Source organism: Macrotis lagotis, chromosome 1 (genome assembly GCF_037893015.1).
Source record: "Macrotis lagotis isolate mMagLag1 chromosome 1, bilby.v1.9.chrom.fasta, whole genome shotgun sequence".
NCBI classification, from domain to species: Eukaryota; Metazoa; Chordata; class Mammalia; order Peramelemorphia; family Peramelidae; genus Macrotis; species Macrotis lagotis.
Window position 1 is genome coordinate 631,190,118 of NC_133658.1, and position 27,090 is coordinate 631,217,207.

At 32.9% G+C, this 27,090-nt stretch overlaps 1 protein-coding gene and 1 pseudogene across 4 annotated transcripts in view; both read right to left on the bottom strand.

Annotated features, from left to right (window-relative positions):
* Positions 1-25,231, bottom strand: part of LOC141509066 (uncharacterized) — a 103,201-nt pseudogene extending 77,970 nt beyond the window's left edge.
* Positions 1-25,924, bottom strand: part of LRP1B (LDL receptor related protein 1B) — a 2,479,914-nt gene extending 2,453,990 nt beyond the window's left edge. For all 4 annotated transcript variants that reach the window (XM_074215080.1, XM_074215079.1, XM_074215078.1 and 1 more), the window contains exon 1: positions 25,455-25,924. In XM_074215080.1, the coding sequence (XP_074071181.1) occupies positions 25,455-25,629 (175 nt within the window). In that variant the 5' untranslated portion in view covers positions 25,630-25,924. The remainder of the gene's footprint in view (positions 1-25,454) is intronic.
* Positions 25,925-27,090: the final 1,166 nt, after the last annotated feature.

Sequence of the window (27,090 nt, forward strand, 5' to 3'; positions counted from 1 at the left end):
TTTGATTGTGAAAAAATAACACTTAACTTCTCAGGTCATCTGCTACTCCACTTGTAAAATAATGATTTCAGCAGATAACCTCTAGTATTTCTCCATCTCTGTCTTAATTATTAATCTCAGTGGTCCCCATGAGTTTAACTATCATTTATATGAAAATGAAATCAAGATCAAAATCTGCTTCTAGCTGTTCCACTTCTACATCATCGATTGACTTTCCAACATGTTTTAGATATTTCTTATCCATATAAATATTGATATGTTTCAAATATCTCAGTAAATTTACCCACCAAACTTCTCTTTTCCCCCTATTATTGTTAAGAGCACCACCATTGTCTCAGACGTGGAGACTCACAATCTTGGCATCATCCTTGATTCTTCATTCACATTTACATTCAATATTTAATCTATTGTCAAAATTTGACATTTCAACTTTTACAATATCTTGTGTTATATGTCTTTCTTACCACTTGCTCAAACACCACCCGAGTCCCATTGTTTTATTACCTCATGCCTAGGTTATTCCAGTGGCATTCTCTTTTATCTCTCTATCTCAAGTTTCTCTCCATTTCATTTCATTTCATCCTCAAATCAGTTAACAAAATTTCTGCACAAATATGAAAATGTCATCTCTCTAAGTTCAATAAATTCATTCTAGATTTCTATTTCTTCAGATAAGATATATACTATTTAGTATTTAACAACCTGTATAACCTGTCCACTTCCACCTTTCTATTAACTTCTTTTCACATGCATTAAGATTCTTTTACCTTGGTCTACTTGCTACTCTTCATATATATATTCCATAGTTTTCTCCAGGAATTAACAGTTGCTTTTCTCTATGACTATAAAGCTCATCCAATGTCACCTCTCCGACTCTAATGTTTACTTCGTTTCTTTAAAATATCAACCCAGATCACAACTTTTACAAGAGATTTATCCCATCACTGTCTCTAATCTATTCTTTATAAGATTAATGTTCATTTACTCATTTCTGGAATGTGTGTTTATAAATTGTCTATGCAATTGAAAAGTTGATTTTTATTTGCATCCCTATCCCTTAACATAAGACTAGGTATATGGCATATGTTTAATAAATGCTTACTGACTCATTGAGTGAATGTGTGATTCTATGAATTTACTCCTAGAAAAGAAATAGCTATATTTTAAGTTTGTATATGTTTTTTCAAATATTAGATAAAACAAGTTGGAGGGTTATATGGGTTTTTTTATATAAAACCCAACTTCATAAAAGTGATGAAAACTTTAATTTTACCATTGCCTCCTGCTATTAAGGTAAAGAAGTAGAGTTTGACAAAAAAAACTCCCAAGTAGCCAAAACTCTCTTTGATCTCCTTTTCCTTCTTCTTTCTTCATCTTTTTTTTAAAAATCTATCTTTTTCTAAGGACAAGCAAAGGGAGTTTTCTACATTCATTGTTTTGGAAGCTTTAGAGCTCCACATATTTCTTCTCCTCCTTCTCTCTCCCCATGGCAGTGAACAATTTGATGAGGTTTTATGGGTACAATTGTGAGTCATGTTGTGAATGAGATATTAGAGTTAAAGGGTGGGAAATCATAAGAAAGAAAGGGAAAAAAACACAATAAATTTTAAAAAGTGAATATAATTTGCTTTCTTCTACATTCATACTCCATAGTTGTTTTTTTTTAAATCTGAATGTGAATGGCATTTTCCATATCAGGTCTTTCAGGGTTGTCTTTAATCATAGAGGTGCTAAGAAGAGCTGCATCCATAATAGTTGATCATCTCACAATATTACTTTTAATGTGTATAGTACTTTGATTCTACTTATTTCATTCAGCATCAATTCATGAAAGTCTTTACAGGTTTTCTAAAGTCTGGTCACTCAGTACTCCATTACATTCATAGATAACTTGTTCAACCATTCCCTAATTGATAGGCATTCCCTCAGTTTCCAGTTCTTTGCCACTAACAAATGAGTTGCTATAAATAATTTTGTACATGTGGTCTTTTCTCCTTGCCTTTTTATTTCAATACTTTATTCCTCATCTTTTTTCTTACTCTTAGTGCTATTCCCAGACGTCATGCTATTCAGACCTTATGAATTTTTACTTTGCTACCAAAATTTATTTCTCAAGTTCAAGGAATACATGATAATGTCCATGAATATTATTGTCCTTTAATAAAATAATCCCACTGATATAAGTATATTTACATAAAAGGAGCTATGTAGAGATTTTGTTTACCAAAACCAAATAAATCAGTTAGCAAAATTATAAGCAGAAAAGTAGAATTTATTTTTTGGTTAGATAGATTTTTTTTGTCATCTTTAAAATATAGTGCTCATTATCACACTTAAACTGAAAATCAATAATGTATAATCTTAATTTAACAAATAATTTTATGGGAAAGGAAAATGATTTTGTAAATATCCCTAAAGATCAAGTTACCTTTCCTGTTCTTAAGAGACTTCCCTATACTGGTGATCTGTTTATCTGTCATTCAGAAAGGCTTTGTTTTAGTAAGTTTTCCCTTGGGTATGATTTTAAATTCATTGCTTTGCACAGCAATTATAATTAGTTTATGCTGTTTTATTTTTATGTTTTAATTATTGATACTGTTGATTCTCTTTATATAGTTGAATACTTTAAGTGTTAATATCTTATTTTACTTGTACCTTGAGGCTATTTTGGAAATGTATTAGTTTACAAACCTAAAGCCAAGAAAAAAAAAAGAAATAAACCAAACAGAATTCAAACATATTTAACTATACTTGAAGTAAGAAGATATTATTTTAAAAAACTACATTTTCTTTCTATATGCAGAAATTGAAAGAAGGAAAAGAAAACTTATAAATGAAATAATATAAAATGTTTAACTATGGATCACATTTTAAAGTTATATTTTGCAAATTTCAAGAGCCACAGATATCAAGCTTCAAAATATTTTACTTCTGCAGAATCATGTAGAAATCAATATCATACTAATAAAATCTATGTTATCTGGAATGTTACCAATATTTAAACAAATGTCTAAGAGGTGACTACAGTTCACAGATTTCTGGGCTTTGGATGGGGAGAAGGAAATGATACATATATGCATATAAGATGAGATCCCTGTTTATACAACATTTATAGTTTAATGTGTAACTCCATATAGCTAAACTAACTGGTAGAGTATAAAATAATGTTTTCTAATGAATGAGAAGCTTGAAATCAAAATGTTATCTGAGGTTATCATTCACTTAATTGGAGTAGTATTCATGGAATCAGCAACATAACTGGGTTGTAAAGAATATGGATAATGAAAAAGGGAGAAAAAGAATTTTCAAGACATAGGGAAAGTCATTACTATGAAAAAATACTGGAGAGGGAGAACTTCTAGTATTCTAGAGAATAGTGTTTATAGAGTAAAGTGGTATCTAGAACTTTGGAAAGATAAATTGTTGCCAGACCATAGATAGCCTTAGATGCCAATCTAAACACTTTTTAGTTTGTTAGTATAGAAGTAGCATCAAAGGATTTTAGGTGGAGAAGGAATTGTGAAGGTCAGCTTTCTATGGGCTTTCTTACTCCAGCACTAAGAGACTAAGATTCTAAATCACATCAACAGATCTCTGTGGAATATTAATTTTGTCTAACCTACCTCCCCTTTCCAGTGTTCTTACATCTTACACACTACATGCTACATTCTCTGAAATCCAATGACTCCAGTATATTTTCTGTTCCTCAGTCAAGGTACTCCATCTCTCAACTGCAGACATTTTCACTAGTAGTCCCCATTGTAGGAACAGCTCTCTCTTTCCTCATCCCATGCTCTGAGACTTACTTCTAGTCACTTCTAAAGGAAACCCTTTCTAACTTCTATTAATTCCATTGCCTTCTTTATGTTGATTATTACCTTTTTTCCCTGTATTTAGCATATTTGTACATAATTGTTTACATGTTTTTTTCTGCCTTTAGATCAGGAACTCCTTAAGGGAAGAGACTAATTTTGTTGTTGTTTTTACTTTCTTTGTGTCCTTAGTAATTAATACAGTGTCAAGTATATAATATGTATCGACATTTTTAATCATATTATTTTATATTGCATTTTATTTTGTTGGTGAGACAATCAGGGTTAAAAATACTGGGGTCCCACAGCTAGTAAGGGTCAACTGTCAGTCCAGATTTGAACTCAGTTCCTCCTGATTCCAAGATCAGTCTCCATTCACTTCATTCATTTCTTATTTTTAGAGAACCAATAAGAGTAGGAGAGCCTGAGAAAGAGAATATTTATTAAGAGTAGCAGAGCCTGAGAATGAGAACATCTATTAAACAATTGTCATAATCAACAAGAGTAATAATGAAGACCTAGACTAGGGAATTGCAACAATAATAGAAAGATGAAGACATTAGAGAAATTCTAGTTCCATAGAACTTATAGAGAATACCCGTTATTTGATTTGAGAGGTGAGGGAGAGGAAAGAGTCAAAAGTTATATCAGAATAGTTACAGCATGTAAATAGGTAACTCATAAAGTAAACCCAGTTTGATTGGAGGAGATAAGAAAATTGTTAGCATGTCAACTTGGGATCAAATTAGTATGTCACACAATTATTTAAAATTTAGGGGAGAAAGTAAAGTACTGGAAATAAAGATCTGGAATTCCTTTTTGTAAATGTAGGTTTTGTCACCCTTAGAGTGATATTCAAGGAATTTCAGGTCTAAAAGGGACTTTAGAGATCAAGTTGAAGCCCTTTATCCCTTAGTTTTGAAGATAAGCAAACTGAGGTACAGAGAAGTGACTTCCCCAAGTCACTATTGAGTGTTTGACACAGGATTTGAACCTGGGTTCTTCTGTCTGAATCCAATTCCAGTGAAAGAGTACTGAGATAAAAGGAAAAAAAAAGAGGTTACTAATAGTACGCATAAATGCTTGATAGTTAAAAAAAAACACTCTCGGAGGATAGAAGTTATTGTGTAACTCAAAAATGAAAAAGGAGAGAGCAATGTATTTAGAGCCAAGGTAGAAGTAATGAGAGGAGTGTAGTCTGATGTTCAAAGTCTTGAAAAGGTTTTTAAGGAGTATGGGAATTGACAAAAGGCTACTGCATTTAGAGGGTGCTAACCTTTGAGAAAGCATTTTTACCAGAATGGTGGTAATAGAAGTAAGGTTGTAAGTGATTACAGAATAAATGGCTGGTGAATAATTTGTAGAGATGAAATAGATGAAATAGTAGCTGGTTGGGGCAGCAGGGTCAGAAAGAAGCTCTTTCAGAGATTGGGGACATATTTGAGGCTTTTCAAATTTGGTAAGAGCTGCCAGCTTGTGTTTTTCTACTATTGCCTCTAACAGCTTTGGGCTCCCATCAAGCCACAATGATGTTTCAAAGCAATATTTCAGTGGATGTCATTCACAATGGATACTCAAAATGCTCAATAAAAGGGGGGGGGACACTAGGATGGTATTGCAACATGATCTATTAGTTGTTTTCATATCCATCTTAGGGGAATAGGAAATATTAGAAAAGTGAAAATTTACTTTTTATGTTACATGTCATTTTAGTGGCTAATATTTCAAGTCACCATTAGGCATTTCATGCTTTGTCAAATGAGGCTTCAGCAAGACTTGGGGACTAAAAAGAGTAACTGACAGAGCTAAGAGGTGACAGATATATACTAAAAAACTTATTTCATTTACTATATACAGCAGCTGCAGCACATTTTCTTCCTTTTCAGCTATTCCCTTGGACTCATCCTTAGTACATTTCAGATCTGATTTATATATCTTCTGATTACATGATGTGTCTGGACAAGCAACAAGAGAGAATGAATTTGTTTTCTCAAGGAAAAAAATGAGCACTAAGATCATATTCCTTCATATATCCCGAGTACTGGAGACCCTGTGTGATGTGTACAGTCTTATTCTCTGGGAAAAGGATTCTTCCTGTAGGTATCCTCATTCATATCAGCTCATTTGGTCTGTGATGTAGGGGAAGAGCTAAAGCTTATACATGACCCTAATTCAGTGTGCATTATTCAGAAAGGCTAATTTACCATCTCTTGCTATCTCAAGTAGTCTGCTAGTATGGACCCAGTAAAGGGAAAGGAATGCTCCAATTCAGCTGCTAGTATTCAAAGAAAAGACCAGTGGACTTCCAGTCTATTATTACTTGATCTTTTACTGGATTTTTAGAGAAATAGATTGATTATTTCTTTTTCATAAAATGAATATTATATGTAGATAATAAGGGATACTTGGATCTTCTACGAAGAAGGAATCAAAGCTTTAAAGCTAAACGTAAGGTAAATAATGCAAAAAACAAAGCAAGATGACATGATAAACTAACATGAGCCTTGGTAGATTTAGAGAGAGTCCATATAAAGTGGTGCTTGAAAACAAAGAAGAAAAAAACCATCTATGTTCACAAACCTTGTTATTGTTTAATGAGACTCATAAGCATACATCACTTTCCATGTTTTAAACATGGCTCCCTTTGAATTCCCATGGATATTTCCCCAAATCTTACTGATGTTGGGGATAGCTGCTTACAGACATTTTAAAATGTTTGGATGCCTTTCCTTATCATCTCCTTGAAACTGGACTGACTTGACTTAACTACGGAGAAAAACAGAAAGATCAACATTATTAAACCAAATTGTCATTGCCCTTTCCTTTGGTAGTTCTGTATTGTTACAACCAGAAGCATTCATTTTAGGAGGTCAAGATTTACCACTTTTTACATTTACAGCTTGCTTAGACCAATTCTGAGAAGTCCCAAACTTATGTGATCCAAAGAATGTTCAAAACTCATCTCACAGCCATAAATCATATCATTTCAATTACAGAAGGCCAGAGTTTAGAATACCATAGAAATATCTTACATTACTTTGTTTTTAGTATTCTATACAAAAATAGAACTTTCCCATGTTTTATTTAAATGAAAAGGGGAAAAAACCTCCATTTAGGCATTTAACAGTCAGTGTTTTGAAGGACAGTTATGCCAACTGAGAAAAAACAATATGTATTTTTATATCCTCCTCAATCCCCACCTGAAGAGAAAATAAGAGCATCTGTGTGTCAACATTTGAAAACAATGGCATGCTTTGGGGTTTTCAAAGGCTATATGAAATGATATGTTTATGATTAAAATAGATAAACCTAGCCTTGATTTTAATCTTCATTCTGATTTTCAGACAGAAAATCTTTAACATCCAGATGCTGACAAGAACGAAAACTATCCTTTATGCAAATTTGTCACTCAGAAGTACTGAAAATTTACTTAGAATTATACAATCATTTTTCGTTCTACAAGAATTTTTTCCCCAAAAGTATATGAAACTGGACACATTTTAAAGTAATTCCTGAAGACAAATGTGGGTTAAAAATATCTTGACTTGGAAGCCTTTGCTATTTACTCATGTAGAAGAAATGCCATCTTTGTCAACAATGTGAAACTCAGAAAGATATTCAGTGTTTCCAGTAATTCATTTGTTCTGTTTTCAGGAAACAAGGATGTCATATATTTCAACCATATAATCAGTGTGCAATCAAAGTTATGATCTCCAGGACCACCAATAACTTAGAAGCCTGGAAGTATAGAGTCAAAAGACCACTCTTTTCTTCAATAATGGGGACTAAAGAATAAACCATTTCAATTTCTTTTTGGTAAAGAGAAAAAAGGAAATGTAACAAAGGAATTAAAAGTACCATAACTATTTATTTTTTCTTAGTCACCTATCTTTAGGAAAATCAACTGAGACTTTCTAAAGGGTAACTGAGAAAACAATCCATCTCAAATTCAGATATCTGTATACTGCTTTTCACATGTGATCTTAGAAGTAGTTCTGCCATTATGAATGTTTCCACAAAAAAATAAGGATTTTTATTATATGTAAAGAAATAAACCATCAAATTCTGTAGATGGAAAAGTAACACATTCTATGGAACTATCTATTATGGTTTTTGAAATAGATGTTTTGTGATTAATAAAACAAAATTCATACTGCATGAAATTCTTCTGGGTCTGTTAATTAAAAATATTTCGATCCTTATTTCTATATAACTTATTTCCTATATAATTTTAATTATTTTATTTTTGTGCATTTAAAACCATTATTCTGATATAGTTTCTCTATAGTTTTCACTAGATTATCAAAGGACTCATGACAAATTTTAAAAAAAAGTTAGGAATCCCAATGTTACTGCATTCCAAGTAACATTTTTATTATTGTGACTTTTTCAACACATAGATGGCAATAGGACAAGACTATAAGAGTACAGGTATTATCATATGGTCTATAATTCTTTTAATATTCTCACAATGAAAGAAGTTTAGAATCATTGGTCTATCCATCATATAGACGGTGTTAAAGAAAAGGTTTTCTCATTCAAGTCAAAACAACATGCATTTATTAAGAATCTACAATGTACCCAGAATAGTGCTAAGTTCTGGGGATATAAAGTAAGAGTGAAAAAGTGTCTATTCTTAAGTGACTCCTCAGATATTTCTATTATACCTGCCCGAATAACTTTGCACATCAGGTGGAAGACTTGATAATGATCTTCCATATTTAAGGTTGTATGTGTATGTGCATATTTAATCTAAAGTCACAACTACTCAATGGTTTCCTTCAAGACTTAACTCATGATCTATAGTTTTTTTTTTTCATCCTACTGTGACCCCAGTTGATGGAATTTTTTCCTTTTTTGGAAATGTAACTGCTATGTATCTGTTCAACACACATCCACTAGAATACACACTCCTCGAGGGTAGGTACCATAATTAATAGTGTGTTTTTTTTTTTTTTTTTTTGGTTATCTCAGCGCTTAGAAAAATTTTTATTACATAATAATTGCTTCTGCTTGTTGACACTGACTAAATTCACAGGTCAATTAAACTAGTCTGTGTGCATATACTCATGCAATATGTATGTGTGATTATATGTGTGTTTGTGTGTCTGTGTGTGTGTGTGTGTGTGTGCGTGCATGCGTAGATGATAGTCTTTTCCATAAAGAAGAGGTTCAAAATGATCTGAACAATTCAATACTGCTTTGGTTAGTTGTTTTCATTTAATTGATTTTTTTGGGGGGGGAATAAGCTCTTCAAAAATCAATTCATATTCTTTCTTTTATTTGAAAACTTTCTAAACTATAATAGACCACTGACTTCCACTATTTGACCTCTGAAACTATAAGTTGAAGGACACAATTTAACAATGTCATATTGCCTGATAAAGATTTGGAATAGTTGGGGCAGCTAGGTGGTGCAGTGGATAAATCACAGGCCCTGGGGTCAGGCGTACCTGGGTTCAAATCCGGTCTCAGACACTTAATAATTACCTAGCCGTGTGGCCTTGGGCAAGCCACTTAACCCCATTGCCTTGGAAAAACTTAAAAAAAATGATTTGGAATTGTTTTATTTATTTAGGACTTCTCTCCCCAAGGACAGAAGCCTAAACTTTATGACTAATTATTACAGTTCTCTTTTTAGTTCTAAGAACATAGTATGTACTCAGTGCATATATTGAATGTCTAATACGATAACTGGTTCAGGTAGATATAGATATGCAAATAGCCAGATAAATTAAATATATGTATCTATAGATGCATGTATGCATGTTTATTGAAGTCTTAAATACTTTTTTCTAATGGATATTTATATCTTTTGCCTATAAAGTTAAAGGAGTTTGATATTTGAGAATTCTTGATTCTCTTTAGGATGGAGTAGGAAGGTAATATCAATTCAATGACTAAGTTCTATTCTAATCAAATTGAAAGTGACTTCATGACCAGGGATATACATATATGAACCCACAAATTTTGTGTGTGTGTGTGTGTGTGCACTTGTGAAGAAAAAAGAGTGATCTTTTCTTTGTGTGTGTATATGTGTATGTATACACACAATACATATATATATATATATATATATATATATATATATATATATATATATACATGCCAAATGGCTACAGCTTTATATATTATGCCTACAACTTACCTTATTTCTATAACTATAATTATAAACTACATATATTATATATATCTACATGTAAATGTCTTATGCAACTGTTAATTGAGAAGAGGTACAATTTAAGTTCAAAAAATACTCTTCTTTTCAGTTTGCTATAGCCTTACACTATTTAGTACAACCTTTTGCTTCAATTAGATGCTAAGTGGGCATCTAGGTAGTGCAATGGATAGAGCATCTGTCCTAGAAACAGGAGGACCCGAGTTCAAATTTGGCCGCAGGCACTTAATAATTACCTAGGGGATGTGACCTTGGGCAAGTCACTTAACCCCATTGCCTTGCAAAAAACAAAAGAAAAAAATAATTAGATGCTAAGGAAAAAATCAGTAATTATCCTGAATGAAGACAAAAAGAGTCGTTCATAGATTGGAAAATTTAGACTCATTACATTCTGATGAGGTGGGAGCCTTTCATGTATTATTCTCTACATTTCATCAGGAAGGAAATAGAAACAGATAGGCTAAGTGACTTGCCCAAGGACAAAGAGTGAGTCAGTGGTAGAGCTGGGAATAGAGCCCACTTCTTCTGGTTCCCAGTGTACAGTTTTTCTCAGTGAGCCATAATGCCTTTCAGATGGATCATTTCCTAAAATGTATTAAGTTGTTAAAAATGCAATATGGATGTTGGATTGCTTTCCAGCTAGCTATATTCCCTTGTACTTTACTAGTGCTATTATTGGAAGCTACTTTGATGGTTATAGCAGTTGTTCTCATCTCTCTCTCTCTCTCTCTCTCTCTCTCTCTCTCTCTCTCTCTCTCTCTCTCTCTCTCTCTCTCTCTCCCTCTCCCTCTCCCTCTCCCTCTCCCTCTCCCTCTCCCTCTCCCTCTCCCTCTCCCTCTCCCTCTCTCTACACACACACACACACACACACACACACACAGACAAACAGATAAATTAAGACAGCATACAATTAAACACTTATCATGAATCAATGGGTCTTTGGTTTCTTGTGATTATGTTTATTTAGGATTGATTAGGAAAAAGTGATTAGTTTCAACTTCCATAAGCCTTAAAGAACTTTGGTATAAATTGTAAGCAGAAAATTCACTACTTGGAAAGGAATAATGGCAAAGGAAGGGAAGGAAGTAATTTATCAGTATCCAAAGAATGAAAATATTAAAACCATTTGCTAAATCTTAGTGCACAGTAGTTTTTCTAATAGATGTTTATCTCTTGTATAAGTATTAAAGAAATTTGATAATTAAGAACTTTTGATCATTGGATTTCTATAATGGTTTCTTTGTGGAATAGAATAGGAGTGTAGTAACATTACAGTGCCTTCTCAAGGGCAAATGGAGATAAATTCCATACCCAGTGATTGACACTAAGATCCAACAATACACATCTTCAAAGTGGCTTATCTATATATGTGATGAATTGCCTTGTCAGAATTAGATCATCACCTCCTTAGCAGCAAAGATTGCATCTTTTCTATATCTTATAACTCTAGTTCATATTGTCTGAAATATAGTTCAATAAATATTAATTGGTTTGAAGTATTTCCCAGCATTTTATTTTTTCTAGCATTTGATTTTTGAATATGGCATAGAAATTTGATCTAGGGTAAAGTGACCTAAGTCCCTTATTAACTTGGACTTCCAAATAGCACATTGATTGTAAACTTTAATTCTTTTCTAGTTTAAAATTAGTCCTTATTACTCTATGCTCAGTGAAAATTCAGTTACTAATGTTGGAAGACTGCTTATAGTAATAATAATAAACAAAGAAATGGAAAAATTATATCATAAGACATGAGACAAAATTTGATAAATAAATCATGCACCTTGGAATAAAAAAAAACATGCATTCAAATCAAGTCTGTGTGACATGTTAGCCAGAGGAGCACAAGCAAATCAAGTCTTTTTTCAGTGCAACAGTTAAGTAAGACTATTTATTACAGATGATTTATCAATTTGCTTTAATAGAGATCATTTTCAGTCTACATGAATGAAATCACAGGTCCTGACCAAAAAACATGAAATTGATTGATTATGCAATATATATATATAATAGCTTGAATTTATATAGTACTTTGCTATTCACAGAGATCCCACAGAAGTCTGTGAAATCGGTATTATTGTAGATACAGCTACCAGAAATTAAATTTGGTAATCATAAAAATATATTCTGTGAGAATTTGAAAATATATCTAGTGAAACTTTTCTGGAAAATTGAAGGGAGATTTCTTTTATGACTCATCTGCTCTCAAGGTTTAGCTATATTAATTCTTAAGAGCAACAAAGGCATAAAATCTAAAAATGATGAACAGAATATTACGCACAATTGGTTTTGATAAAGTCAGAGTTCTCCCCAGGAAAAGGAGAGATGAAACTTAAGCCTATCCCTTTTGGTCTCAGCATGAGAATTTCTTACTCATCAGGGTCACATTTTCTCTTCACTCTATATTTTCCCTTTCTTTTTTCCTACATTTCAATAATCTTACAGTACTAGTTCAATTCCAGTCTGTTGTCTTTAGCTTGTCATTCAGCAGTATCTTTCACAAAGTTGCTGAAGGTCTGAAGCTGACTGAAATCATCAACATAGCATTTCCTAATCATCATTAAGGGAAGTTGGTTATCTACATTATTTTCATTGAAATTTCTTATCCTAAGTCACAATTTGGATCAATCTCTATAAACTTCCATAGAATCATAAAGAACAGGCCTTGGGTTTCCCTTTCTCCCTAACATTTCTTCCTAGATACCTGCCTATTTAAAGGGAGCTTCCTAGAAGATCTTTAGAAGGTAGAAAGAAGTATAGAATTTCCTATCTAGAATTAGATAGACATTTCTTTTCAGCTTGCTGTAGCCTTACACTATTTAGTGCAACCTTTCCATTCAATTAGATGCTAAGAAAAAAATCAGTAATTATTATCCTGAATGAAGACAAAAAGAGCTCTTCATAGACTGGAAAATTTAGACTCACTAAATCCTGATGAAGTGTACCATGTAGTGCAAATCCTTCAAGTTACAGTTGAGAAAACTGAGGTTCAGGGAAGCTAATTAGCAGTAACTTGGACAAGATGACAGAAGTCAGTAAACAACAGAGGCACATTTTAAATCTGGCCTTTCAAATTTCAAAAATAAATGTTCTTAAGCAACATCCTCCTAGTTATCCTTATTTTCCCTCACACAGATACAATTTCATCTACTGTTTTGAAACTTTTTTTCAAGATTATCCTTGGTTATAGCATATTTTCTAGTCTAGAAAGAATATTTATTCTATTCCCAGATTTGTTAATGAAGTAGTGATCCCATGAAACTTGTTAAGGCTTGCAATTAAAAGTCATCTTTTGGGAAGGAATCTCTGTAGAGCAATAGAGTCTACTCCATGGGCTTAGAAGTTTGGGGCTCGTCTCCATTATGCCACTTACCCATGTGTATTAAAAACTCATTTATGATCCTTCACTTCCACTTTATGGGAGGGGAAGAAGAAAAACTATAGCCTGATTCTCAAGCTACTGGTCCTTCCCTCCATTCCAGAAAATATATTTATTGTTTATTTTTTTATTTTTTCTTATGTGTTATTTAAATGTTATTTCTGGTTAGTATAAAATTATTGTATCAACATATCCCTGGTCTACAGAATGGTATCTGGCACACAATAGGTATTTAATGAATGACTAGTTGGTTTAGTATGAATTCAGAGAAAGTATCGATATTGTTTATCTCTATGGGATATAGATGGAGAAATACTGGCAGCATAAGTAGATTTTTTTTTCCTTTTCAGGGTTTCCAAAACAGAAGGTTTCCTTCCCTCCCACTCCTGCTTAGATTGATTATAGAAATGACAAGGTACTTTTGAAGACTTTCTATTTATTTATTTATTTATTTATTTATTTATTTTTTGGAGCCAATCCCAGTCAAGTGACTTGTCAAGGGATGCACAGTTAGTATCTGAGGCTGGATTTGAACTCTGATCTTCTTGACTCTAGGCCAGGTGCTCTATCCACTGTGCCACCTACCTGTACCCTAAATATATTTCTTCAAGAATTTCCATAAATTTATGAAAATGCTACTATCTTTATTATCACAGTGAATTGAATCTTGGTTTAGATAGAGAGTTAATAATTTAGTTTAAGTGTGGTTTGGGGATAAAATCATTATTACTTATTTTCATTCAGAAGACATGTTTTGTTAATACTCTTGAGTCTTTTTCTCTAAATCTGGATTCACTCAAGCGATTTCAGTGTTTAGGAAAAGAATTTATTTTTTGAGACTTTCTTGTCATTGTAAGTTTTTTGAGATGTTTCACTAGTTTACCATCCAAATAAGTGTTGTTCATTTTTCTTGGCTTTTTGTAAAATGTTCTAGCTCTGTCCCAGTGGGTCCCAGCATCTACTAACCAAGGATCTCTTATTCTGACTGACTTGAATCTACTGAGATATTATTTTTCAACTAAAATACTAGTAATCTTCCCTGACACATCACAATCCTGCCCCCCCTTCCCCTGTCTTTCTTTAAACTGCAAGGAAAAAAGTAGCAGGGAGAGAGAGAGAGAGAGAGAGAGAGAGAGAGAGAGAGAGAGAGAGAGAGAGAGAGAGAGAGAGAGAGAGAGAGAATATAATGAAAACAAAGTTTAAACTCAATACCTTACTGTGTAAACATGCATTTATACCTGAGGAACATAAAGCATGCCCCATATTCACAATATTCAAATAATCTAAAATGATGTTTTCAATTGCTCAGATTAATTTATTTCCAAAGGTTTTGACACGCTTCTTCTAAAGTAAATAGTAAAACAGTTTATAGATGGGGCCATAATTAAATATCAGGGAAAAATGCCTTAACTTTAAATATTTAGCTTAACCTTCTAGATCTTAAGAGTTAGCTGTGGTTTGACTTTCACATCATATTCCTTATCTAACCATTTCTCAGGTACTTATGCAGGACCTATGGATAATTTTAATTATAGAATTATAGTGGTGGGGGCATTTTCAAAGAGCTTCCTGACAGCAGAAATAAAAAATGGGCACTTTAATTTCTTCATAAATTGAATTTGTACCACACTTCTAGAAAACGTCTATGAAAAATGCATATTAAAATCAATTCCTTGCTTATACAATATATTGGGTAAAATGTTCTATATTTACACACTACCTTGGCATTTGTGGTCTTCTAAAAATAAGCTGTGTACCTTCTCTAATTGATATATTTTAAAATAAAAAAGGATATATACTTTCTTTTCAATATCCACTATAGTGATAACTTGACAACTATAAAGTATAACGTAAACAGAATTACTATCTTCTTACTTCAATCAGCTCTTCATGAAGCAAATATTTCCCAAAAGTACTGAGTGAATTGAACTGAAGCTGCCTAAATGACTTAACAGAAATAGTCTAAAAAGCTCACACCTGATCAACATGAGCAAGTGAGAAAGATTCTTAATCAGAAATATTCCATGCAGGGAGATATTAGCTTTAAAACCAAACAGGACTTTCTAGAGTTTCAAGGGAAGGAGTGAATGATATGTTGAGGATATAAGGAAAAGATAGTGATGCATAGTAGCCTGATGGGGTTGAGTCCCAGAAGAGTCTAGAACATCAATTAAATTTCATTCATATGTGTTCTCTTCATCCATATGTCTATTTCTTCTCTTTTTTATCCAGCTCTAATCTCTGTATATACATATATGTGTGTATATCATTTTGAGGTATTGAAGAAATGACTCCAGTCTTTAAATATGCCAATGCAATTTTTGCCTTCTTACATAGAACAGTTTATTCCTTCTTTTTTGATAAAGTTCAGAAATTTAAGGCATTGTTTGATATATTATGTAGCATGATGTCATGACTTTTAGTGTACTCATGTGAATAGGCATACTGACGTTTTTTTTATCTGTAAAACATGGAAACTAGTAACTTCTCTGACTACTAACTTCAAGAGGTTGTTGAGAACTTTCAATTAGACAATGAAAGCACTTTGAGTATTAGACATAAAATATTAGACAAATGTAAGTTGTCATTGCACCTATTATTAATAACATTATTGATTTATTGCTAATGATTCCTCTTTTAAGTATTTATAAGAAATTAGAAAATTCTTATGAGAAATTATAAGAATATATATATATATATATATATATATATATATATATATATATATATATGTTGGTGCATTTCTTTTTAAGTCATGGAGAAATAACTTCTATAGCAAAGTGAAGGTACTAAAGTTATAGTCCAGATGAACAAATATGCAAAATGAAAGTTTTGTGATATTTCTGAATCTTAGATTCCTTCAGCCCACTGTGAATTGAAAATTTGACTCCATCCATCTTGCAACTAAAATGATACCTCTTTTGTAGTTGACTCACCAAATTCAACCTATGACAAAGCTAACTTGACCATGAAAGGACTCATGTCAAATACCATAATAATCCTTGAACAGTATTCAAATGTCATAGTCTAATAATGCTGCTGGTCCTAAAAAAACCCACAAAGATAAATAAGAGTAATATTTGAATTTTTGAAAGCCTCTCATTGCATTAATTATTCTGAAAAATGAGTTGCCTACAATTCAATGAATATTTATAATCAGCTGTTATGTGAAAGTCACTATACTGGACATCATATATTAAAAACAACAAAATTTACAGTTCCTGCCCTCAAAGATCTTAAATTCTGTTTGTGTTTATACTTATCTGCTATTAATAACTAAATATACGTTTAATTGAAAAAAGGGGAAAATACTTGCAGAGAGAGAAAAAGAAGGAAGAATCTAGGAAAATCTGCTTATATTGAGTGTGATGGCTGGGAACCCAGAGCTGGAACACTGAGTTCCAGGATTACTTCTTAATTAAGAGAAGTGGTAGAAAATGGAACTGTTTAGGAAAAATTTTTAAAAATGAATAAAGAGAACTTTGACCTGAAATATCTAGATATTTTATTGATCATATGTCCCAGGCAACTCAACCAAACTATTTGTGTTAGTGGAAAACCTTGGTTAATGTATAATTGTCAACTTTTATTCCCATAGATTTTTTTTTGTCCTTCTTTGTATGCTAATATTATACCATGATCACAATTTGTTAAGGACATAACCCATAATTGTCAATTCATGAAGTTTATACTTAATATATTTTGTTACAATGTATTCAATATATCCCATGATTCCTCAAAGCAACATATTATAGCACTTTCTTTTTACTACCTTCTTTTTAGTTTTCTTTGTACATTTTAAGTAAAAAAGGGCAAAGCTTACAAATTGCCATTAAAGAAAAACTCAGCGGTTGTGAAATTCTTAAGGAATTATATATTCTTATTTCTAAAGTTAAGCAGTCTTGTAAGACTAGCAGATAAGTCGAAGAAATGTGTAAAAGTTGGGAAGGAATGTCCTATTGATACGAAGAATGAAACAAGAGATGGTCTGTGATGATACCTTGATCTTCCCCAAAAAAGAAATGTATTCTTTCTGTCAAAATGAGGCCGCATTTCAACAATACCACTCTTCAGTTTGAAGACTAAGCCATTCAGGACAATGAAGTGCATGTAACTTAGGCAGAGATGTCCAACTGATAATAAGAATGCATTGTTAGATAAAATATAATACAAGGTTCTTTCCAAGGCAAACTTTCTTCTTCATGCAGTTTATGCTATTTAACTAAGGCGGAAGAAATAGCATCTGAAAAGTATTTCACTTAAGGTGATGTGCTAAAAAGAAAAGAGCTATATTATGCATCAAGAATACATATGCACATATCTAAATATGACTATATTTTAAGAGTAGGTCAGGAAAAAGTGAGATTAAAAAGAATGAAATTTGTTCAAATACTGAAAGATCCTATTAATTTTCTACATTTTGATTAGTGATCAAAGTCCTTTCAAAATAGTTAATATACAGAATGGAACCTAGCTATTTCAAGAAAACTATCACATTTTCAGAAATTTTATTACTAAACAAAGATGGATTGGCATTTGAACGTAATCAAGCCTGTTACGAGTTGACTGTTAAAGCCACCGATATTTATGATATGTTATATGGGTTTGAATTTAAGACAAAGATCACAACTAGAGGAAGTAGTATATTTTAGTCCTATATCATAAACACATTCAAAATTTTGCTAAATTTACATATAGAAGAAAATATTATTTCTTTAATATCATAATTAAATTATTACTTAATTCTATAGTTTTAATGACATTCTCTAAGCTGAATTGAAGAGAATGTGAAATTCTTTTATATTTTCTTTTCATTTAAAAGTAAAAAAAATTAAATTAAAACAAGCAATATAAAATATGTTTATAAGTGATCAACACATTTCTCCAAGTCTAGTAAATAAAATACTAGACACTATTACAAAATTGAGAGAATATAGGTCTTAAAATCAAGAAGACCTGGGTTCAAGTACAGCTTCTTACATCCTCTATGTCTCAAGTTACAACTCTATGTTAGAAATATATTGTCCATATGCATTTATAGAAATGCATAAAACTACTTCCCTACAAACATTAGTAGTTTGAAACAAAGCAAACACACAAGAAAAAAAATCAATTATAAAAACAAAAAAGAAAACAGGAGTACATATATATTAGAAACATTTTTATTCTGTTTGCTATAAGTACAAAGCATAGATTAGTTGAAATTAAATCTTATTAATAAATTCAAGCTACCTTACATGTTAGGAAATATCAAAAGGCAAAACATTTTATCTTATCACAAAGTCTGAAAAAATCATTTCAGTTTTAGAAAATGAAGTGGTTTATAATTTCATAAAATATGCTTTCAAGATGCATCTACATGGATGTGCAATTTTGTATGAATAAACTGATTGTTTACTAACTAGCACTTTGAAAATTTTTTTAAAAAATAGCCATTTCAGTCCAACAATATTATTGAGTTACTACAAAGCAAAGGAAATATTTGTAGATAAGCCATCCATAAAGAAACTTCTGATGTAGCAGAAAGAATATTGGAGAAGGAGTTACAAAAGCATGTGTGCTAGTCCTGACTAGCCATCTGTGTGACTTTGGGAAAGTCACTCTGGGTCTGTATTTACTCTTTTAAATATTGACAATAATGATTGCTTCCTTGCCTCCTTTACTGGGCCATTTTGAAAATCAAATGAGCAAATGTATGTGAAAGAAATTTTGGAAATAAGAAAAAAGAAAATTCTTAGCAGTATTGTGAAAATCACTGTCCAAGTTTGTGGTGATTGACCTCCTAATTGCATTTGAAAAGAAATAGGCTTTTAATATACTACAGGAAATAAGGGAGTACTTTTGTTTTAATTGGAGAGGAAAAGGTATCAAGATTAAATCTGCTGGCATAGAATATAATAGAATTACATAGAATAATGATAGATTAGTTAAAATATGTGTTTGCCTGCATATTGTTGGGCAAATCTCTTCAATTACCCTGGGTTTCAATTTCCTTCATTTCCAGTACACAAAATGAAGGATTTGGACTAGATTACCTCTAAGATTCTTTTTCCTAGTAAACAGTCTATATAATATACGAAGTTTCCTCCATGACCTCTAAAATGATTTTCATGTTCTTTATATATAGTTTTAACTTTTAAATATTTTTCTCTCAAAATCATCTAAGAGCACTGATATTAATAGTTTCAGAAACGGTCAGATCATAAAGCTTTAGATATGAAATCACTTATAAAACATGTTTGTTTTTTAATCAGCACAGTCCACCTTGAAATGGGGCACTTGAGATGATATTCAAGTTGCTCATTCATATATCAAGAATTTTCATTGACATTGAACAATTACTCAGACTTCAATTTTTTTTTCAAAAAGTCCTCAGCTTCCTTTCTACTTTTTAAAAATAATTTTAACCTCTAGAGATAATAAATACCTTCTTAGAAAAATAAAATGCTTAGGGAAATAAAGTGACATTCTTTTCCACAAAACAAAACAATTGGGAAATGTCATGATGACCTGGTGACTGTTACCTTTATGAGTGTTGTTTCATTATCTCTGTTTAATAGCAAAGTAGATAGTTTTACACACACACACACACACACACACACACACACACACACACACACACACACACACGTGCAGTTACCTCACTGCTGAAATATTCAAATCTTTTTTAGATAGCCCCACTCATAAAGAGAATAATATTTCTCTTCTGAAAAGTTCAATTAACAAAACTTTGTTTTGCTTGTTTGTTTAATGAAAATAGGTAGGAACTACAGGATTTGGAGCTTAGAAATCTTAGAAGAAAGGGGACCTTAGAAATCATATAATCCAATCCAGTTGAGGACCACAGAAGTTCAGTTACCCATCCAGGTTTTTCTTTTTCTTTTCTTTTGGAAATTCAATTTTTTTTTTCTTCACTCTCTCTTCCCAATCCAAGGCAGCTTTTAGCACAGTTCTGAGACAAAAACTGGTGTTCCATTTCCTTCGGAAATAATGGTGAAGCTAGAGAAAACTCTAAAAAACTTGCATAGAGCACAGTGATTTATTGATGAGCACATTCTAAGGAATTCACTTATTTGATTTCACAGTTTCATCAGTGTTGTAACTAGAAGAAAAAAATGTACACAGATGCTAAATGCAAATATATATATACACACACAATATATGAGTTATGTACACACTTAATAAATTCAAATTTTTCACATTTTAAAATTCCATTTTTACAAATTATTTCATTGTATTGAAATCTTAATGTATTTATTAGAAACAAATCATCTATCTTTGAAACGGGGATAATTTATACAGAGTAAATTGAAAAAGTGCATGTATAACAAGATTTTATGCCCTATCATACAAAGATTTACCTTCATATAATTTCAAACAAGGTAAGTCAAGAAGAGCAATGCTTTTATGACCAAAAATACCAATATGTTTTTCTGAATGTGGACCACATAACTTGATGAAAGAAAAGGAGAAAGGAAGGAAGGAAACAGGGAGAGATGGAGGGAAGGATGGATGGATGGAAGGAAGGAAGGAAGGAAGGAAGGAAGGAAGGAAGGAAGGAAGGAAGGAAGGAAGGAAGGAAGAAGGAAGGAAAGTGGTTATATATTGTTAGAGGTGGTCTTTTTTGTGGTACATCATGAGTATTAGTTGATGACATCATGTTATCACAGCATATGTAGTGTTTAGTATAAATTCCTCTATTCTGTTTGAATGTACCTATCTGGAATTAAGACAAAAGTTTCTTTTGAAAAAAGAATTGTTTCGACAGAAAGACACAAAGAAAGATTTATCTATCAATAATTCTAGTTTTTACTGTTACATACATAATCTACTATCACCAGAAAAACAGCTGGAGTTGGGAAAATAATAGATGGATATATTTCATACTATATGCAAGTTTTGATAATAGAAACATAAATAATATGAACATAAAGAATATGTTAGTTGAAGATGTTAAATATTTCACCTAATATCCTGTAGTTATTTAAAGGACCAAGTTATATCTCTGTATACTTAAAAAAATATAACCTTAAATGGAGTTTACCTTTACAGAACCCCTAGATGATCAATTAAAATTAGGTGGACTGTGAGACAGCAAAACTCTTCTCAGGATATTTTTTTTATCTTGCCCAAGAAATTTTGCAGACTAAGAATAGTTTTATGAATTCTATCTGAATGACATGTAGGATTCAAAAGGGAGCATTTCTTCACAAGTATATCATGAGTTTTAATTTATTTTTCCAAATCTGAAATACATTCTCCTAAGATTATTATTTGAGGCCACTTGAAAATTTTTAGACTTCTCTCAACAAATAGTACAATTGTTTAAAATTCAGTCATGCTAAAATGTGCCTGTATAGTTTTCACCCATAGAGCTTCATTTATATTTAATTACATTTGTAGGGTAGCACCACCACATGATCATGGTTCTGCAAAGTTTCTCAAATTATTTTCATTACAAAGTTAGAACAAATCACAGCTTTTGTAGAAATGGGCCTTTTGTCCATAAAAACTTTCTTATCTTCAACAAACTTCTTTTTTTCATTCCATTCTTTAACAATCCTGTCTTTTGCTGCTTGTTCTATTATTTTCCACCCAAGCCATTATATTCCTAATGATTAATATACACTAAATTTACTTTCTCTTCCCACTTTCTCTTTATTTTTGTTGTTCAGTGTAACATACAGGGTATCATAAGAGACAGAAGCAAAACACTGAGAGGTTATTGAATCTAAATAATAAGAGAGCACATGACAAGTTTAAAGTCATGTAAAAAAATCACTTTCTACATTTATATGAGTTTCTAGAGTAATCTATTTGGAACAATCATGAAAAGAAAAAAAAATCAAAATAGTCACCCAGTTTTGACAAACATACAGATAAATTTTCCTCAATGGCTTTCTCCTTAGAATAAAAAAACAACAACTTCAAACAGGTGTAATAATTTTGGAATATGATTCCAAACATTATCATACCTGAGAACTGAATATATACTAGTGAAATCTTTCTCAGTCACTTTCCTTTCAAGAACAATGACATTTTAAAATATGGTGCCTTTTAAGTCTTAATTTTAATCATACAATGCTTTGATATGATATGACATTATAGCATGATGAATTGGTTGATTCTAAGTGAAACTGATTTATTCATCTCTTTTGGCTGGTAAGATTTATAATGATGTTGCCTCTTTAAGAATTGATATAATCTAATCAGATTTGACAATGAACAATACTCCCCCCCCCCTTAATTTAACCCTTCTTTGGAATCAACATAACTGGAAAAAAGTAAATAAAAATCTTTAATTAGAAGACAAGCTGATGAGTACAGTGGTGACACAAACTTTGAAGTATAGCTTTATTTAGAGGGACTGAACAAAATATGAGATTGAAAATAATGCTGACTTTTAATCCACAAAATGTTTGGTAACCTAGCATTAAGTAACATAAATTTAGAGAACATGAGAATGGCTAAAAGTTCTTTGATGTGAAACCTCTCTCTTTGAAAACACAGGGGCATTTCAGGATCAGTTGTCTATTTGTTCCTAAAGGACAATGGCCATAATAAGACTGTTCAATAAGTTATAACTCATTAATGTCTATCTTGGGTCTCTTTTATGATAGTTTGGGGCTTTCTGAGTTTCTTGTATTAGGCTCAACTTGGACTATTTACCCTTTTTAAAATCAGCCAGATTTCTTCTTTCAACTACATATGACTCTTCTCTTTTGTTCTAATAACTGATTGTGGTACTTTGCATTCTTTTCTAACAGTTCTAGGAGCTCAAGTAAAGCAGATAGCTATGCCAAAATAATCAATCCTTGACTATTTTTACTTATTCAAATGAATCTGACTTGGCTACAAAACGGTACAATGCTTGACTTGAAACAAAAATGACATTATTTAAACATCAGATCACTACATGAACTACAGAGGTATGAACAATTTTTCATCTTTCTCTCTCTCACAACTAGAGTTAATCTTTATACATATATAGGCATATATATAAATATATATGAATCATATATTTTTATATCAGACTTTCATAGCTTCACAAATAAAAACAAAACCAAATTCAAATTATCCAAAGCTTTATTTTCACCTATTAAAGAAAGCCTCTAACTTATTTAGTCCATAATTCAGAAGAAATTAACTGGATTGGAGATCAACATGTTCAACCTTTTTTTTTTTATTAATTCTTGATCTCTATAGACATTCATTCCCATCACCCGGGAAACAGCCATATTCTCTCATAAACACTAAAAAGACCAAAATTCCTGATCTCAATGAAGCCAAGCCTTTGTTGATGTGAGACTCAACCATAAACAATCCAATAGTGATGGCCTGCTAATATGTTTTTCCTTTTTTGTTTAGAAGACAGAATTTGGAGTGAGAAACAAAAATAAACTTCATTCTAGTGCTCAGCTTTGACCCTTCTTTGAACAGATTTCCTAAGAAAGGTAAATGCCTGATCTTCTCAATTTTAAATATTACTTTCTGGTAAAAGTTCTGAGTTCCTGTGCTCATTAGGGCATTAGTGTCCTGTTTCCAAATTAACTCAATAACAAGTTAAAACAAGTTTAGAAGTGATCCATCAGAGGCTATAGTCTAGAGCTGGAGTAATTTGAAATAAGAGGCAGAGATTTTTTTTTAATAAAAATAAAGATTATTAAACAACATGCTATGTGTTCCGAAGAAATGCGTACTAAGCTCACTATTGGGCACAGTAAATGTCATGTGTGGCTATGTTATAAATTCTATAAGCCCCAGATGCTAACAGCATGTTGAATAGAAACATCACAATTAATGCCTGTGATCTTTCTTATAATGAAGTAATAATTTTTAGTCAGTACATAATTGCCTTCACACAAGCACAGTTATTAGATCACTCAATGCTACATTTTTCCTTTTTTGCTTGCCATGGGTGTATAGTTTATCTCTTTTTCTAATTAAACAAAAAGCTCACCATTATCAGTCACCATGAGATTAGTTTAATGATAAGAGATTTATGAGTTGCCCTATTCTGTAACTTTGCAGTTAGCCAGTTCTAGCACAAACACTCCTAAACATGTTCCTTGCTAAATTTTTTGTTCTACTTCTATTACCAAAGGTTATCAAACTTCCAGTAGAAAGTTTTTGCAAGAATCCCCCTTTATGCTGATCTCATTTCCCCTCCCCCCTCGAAAACTTGTACTTGTCATAGGATATTGGATCTAAAGAAGAACAAAATGCCAGACAGGAAAACCAGGGCACTACTACCTAGTGAATTTGGCATCTCAGGGTAATAGAAAGGTTGTGCTGTCAAGCTCCAACCTGTGAAAAGGGGGGATGGGGGTAAGAAGTTTAGGATCCATTCTGGTGGGTGCTTTCCCCCAGCTGGACTGGAAGAAGCAATTGCCCCCTATCTTGGCACATAGAACTCGCTGGGAAGTCTGTTCCACTAACACTGCAGGAAAGGGCCGGGGAGGCTGTCATCAGCACCCGCAGCCTCCTGTGCCCCCCCGGCTTTTCTTTTCTCCCCCTTTCCACAAAGGTTGGGGGCAGCAGGTAAGGAAGTTCCATGTAGGGCTAAGTTGAGGAGGGGAGCGCACAGGAGAGCCCTCCAAGCCTCGCAGTGCACCAGGCTCGCTGAGCAATAGGCAGTGAGGGGAGCTTCTTTAAGACGCGGAAAGCTGATGCTAACATCTGCAGCGTTCGGGTGCACGGGTGACCGCGAACTGCGAGGTCCAAACGCTCTCAACTGGGCAAAATCAGAAACGGTTGTGTTGCTGGTATTTTTTAAAAGGAAAAAAAAAACCTCAAAAAAAAAAAACCCCACCAAGACTTCTAGAGCTTCATGTCTCGGACACCTGGTTTTAAAACCCCCATCATGGCGGGAGGGGGGCGGGAAAGAAAAAAAAAAGAGAGAGAAACATAGACACCTATTTAAAAAAAAAAAGAATATGTGCACCTTAGCACATCGTGTCCCGTTCAGTGGGGCTGCAGGACCCAAGTTTCCCAATCACTTCTCCCTTAGCGCAGCCTAGTAGGAAAGCGGGGCGAGAGACCAGGAGGGGATGGAGAGGAAATCATAATAAAGTATTCTCCTTACCTCGATCGGCTCCCACGGTCAGCACCTTAGCAATAGGCAATAATCCCGAGATTGTGACTAAGGCTAAGAGAAACTCAGACATTGTTGTGGCCGGGTAAGGCAGCCTGCGCTCGGGGTTGCTTGGCTGCACTCTCGGCCAGGCAGCAGCACTGAGCCCGGAATGGAGCAGCGTCATTTACAAATGTCACTGGAAATTCTTCTGCTAAATGAGCCCAGCCCGTCCGTCTGCCTTCTCCCTGCCTTCAGCAGGATTTGGAAGGTGTGTGTGGATGAGCGTGGATGTGAGTGTGCGTGTGTGTGTGTGTGAGAGAGAGAGAGAGAGAGAGAGAGAGAGAGAGTGTGCGTGTGTGAGCCGCTTGTGTGTCTTGACTTTTCAATGCAGAGTACGTCTGATCTTACATCACGCAAGAGGGGCAGTGAGAGATGCCAGAGGATGGGAATTCACTGATTAATCACAGAATCTACCATACACCCCTCCGCTGTCCACATAAATCACATCTATTACTTAGTAAGAGGCATTTAACACAACAGGAAAATACCACCGCAAACTGAAGCACTACAAATCACAATTATTCGCGTCTCCTTGAAGGGAAAGTAACTCCACGCTGTTCTATGGGGATTTGGGTATTTAGAAAAGAGGGAAATTTCTGCATTGGATTGAGCGAGCCAGCCTCCCGGCTCCACATTTAGCAGCCAGCTCGGAATTATCAGCTCGATCATTCAGGGGCTCTCTCTTCTGGAAGTAGATCTGTCTTCCTTTCTCTAGTGCAAGCGTCATTCTTGAACAGGAGCAGCAGAGTAACTTAAGCTTTCTCTTAGGCAAATGATTTCCTCTGCTAAAGAAGTAATTAAATCGCTTTGTAAAATACACTTTCAACTTTTACCTACAATTAGCTTTATGGGAGGAGAGACATAATTCAATGACTCAGCAAAAGAAATTTTATATAAATATGTATTTTATATATATTTATGAATGTATATAGATATGTATATCTATGAACTTAGATATAGATAAACAAGTCATTTACCATTGCATTGTTTAATGGTATAAAAGAGAATCAGCTCTCCATTGGTTTCTATATAATAAGCAATAGACAAAAAATTGGCAAGGATTCAATCAATTCCCATTTTACATTGTTTTTTTCATTAAATCCAGTGATTTTTAAAAATTTTTCCCTAAATCCATAAAAATGAGCCATTGTAATATTGAATAGTGATTTAATTAACTCTTAAATGTACAGTGAGCCTTGCTAGGTCTATAGATGATTATCTAACTATCCAGGTTTTAAATTTCTTCAATAACAGCTGAGCAATGGGTTTAAAAATCCCGACATTACTAAAAGGATACTTTCTCCAATAAACCAATATTCTTATATTTTCTGGCAAAAAAAGTGAAATGGCAAGTTTGCACTAAGTCTGAAAACCTAGAAGAAGAAAAATAAAGAAAAATTTTAAATGAAATAAACCAACAGGAAAATTTGTAAGATTAAAAGAAGAAAATTAATAGCATTATATTCATTTGCTGAGTGTTAATCCAAAATGGAACCTTTAACTAGCTGCTGAGAAGAATTGAACTACCAAATAAACTTTTTAGATGTACCTTAAAGTGATATACAACTAGAAGAGATCACAGAAC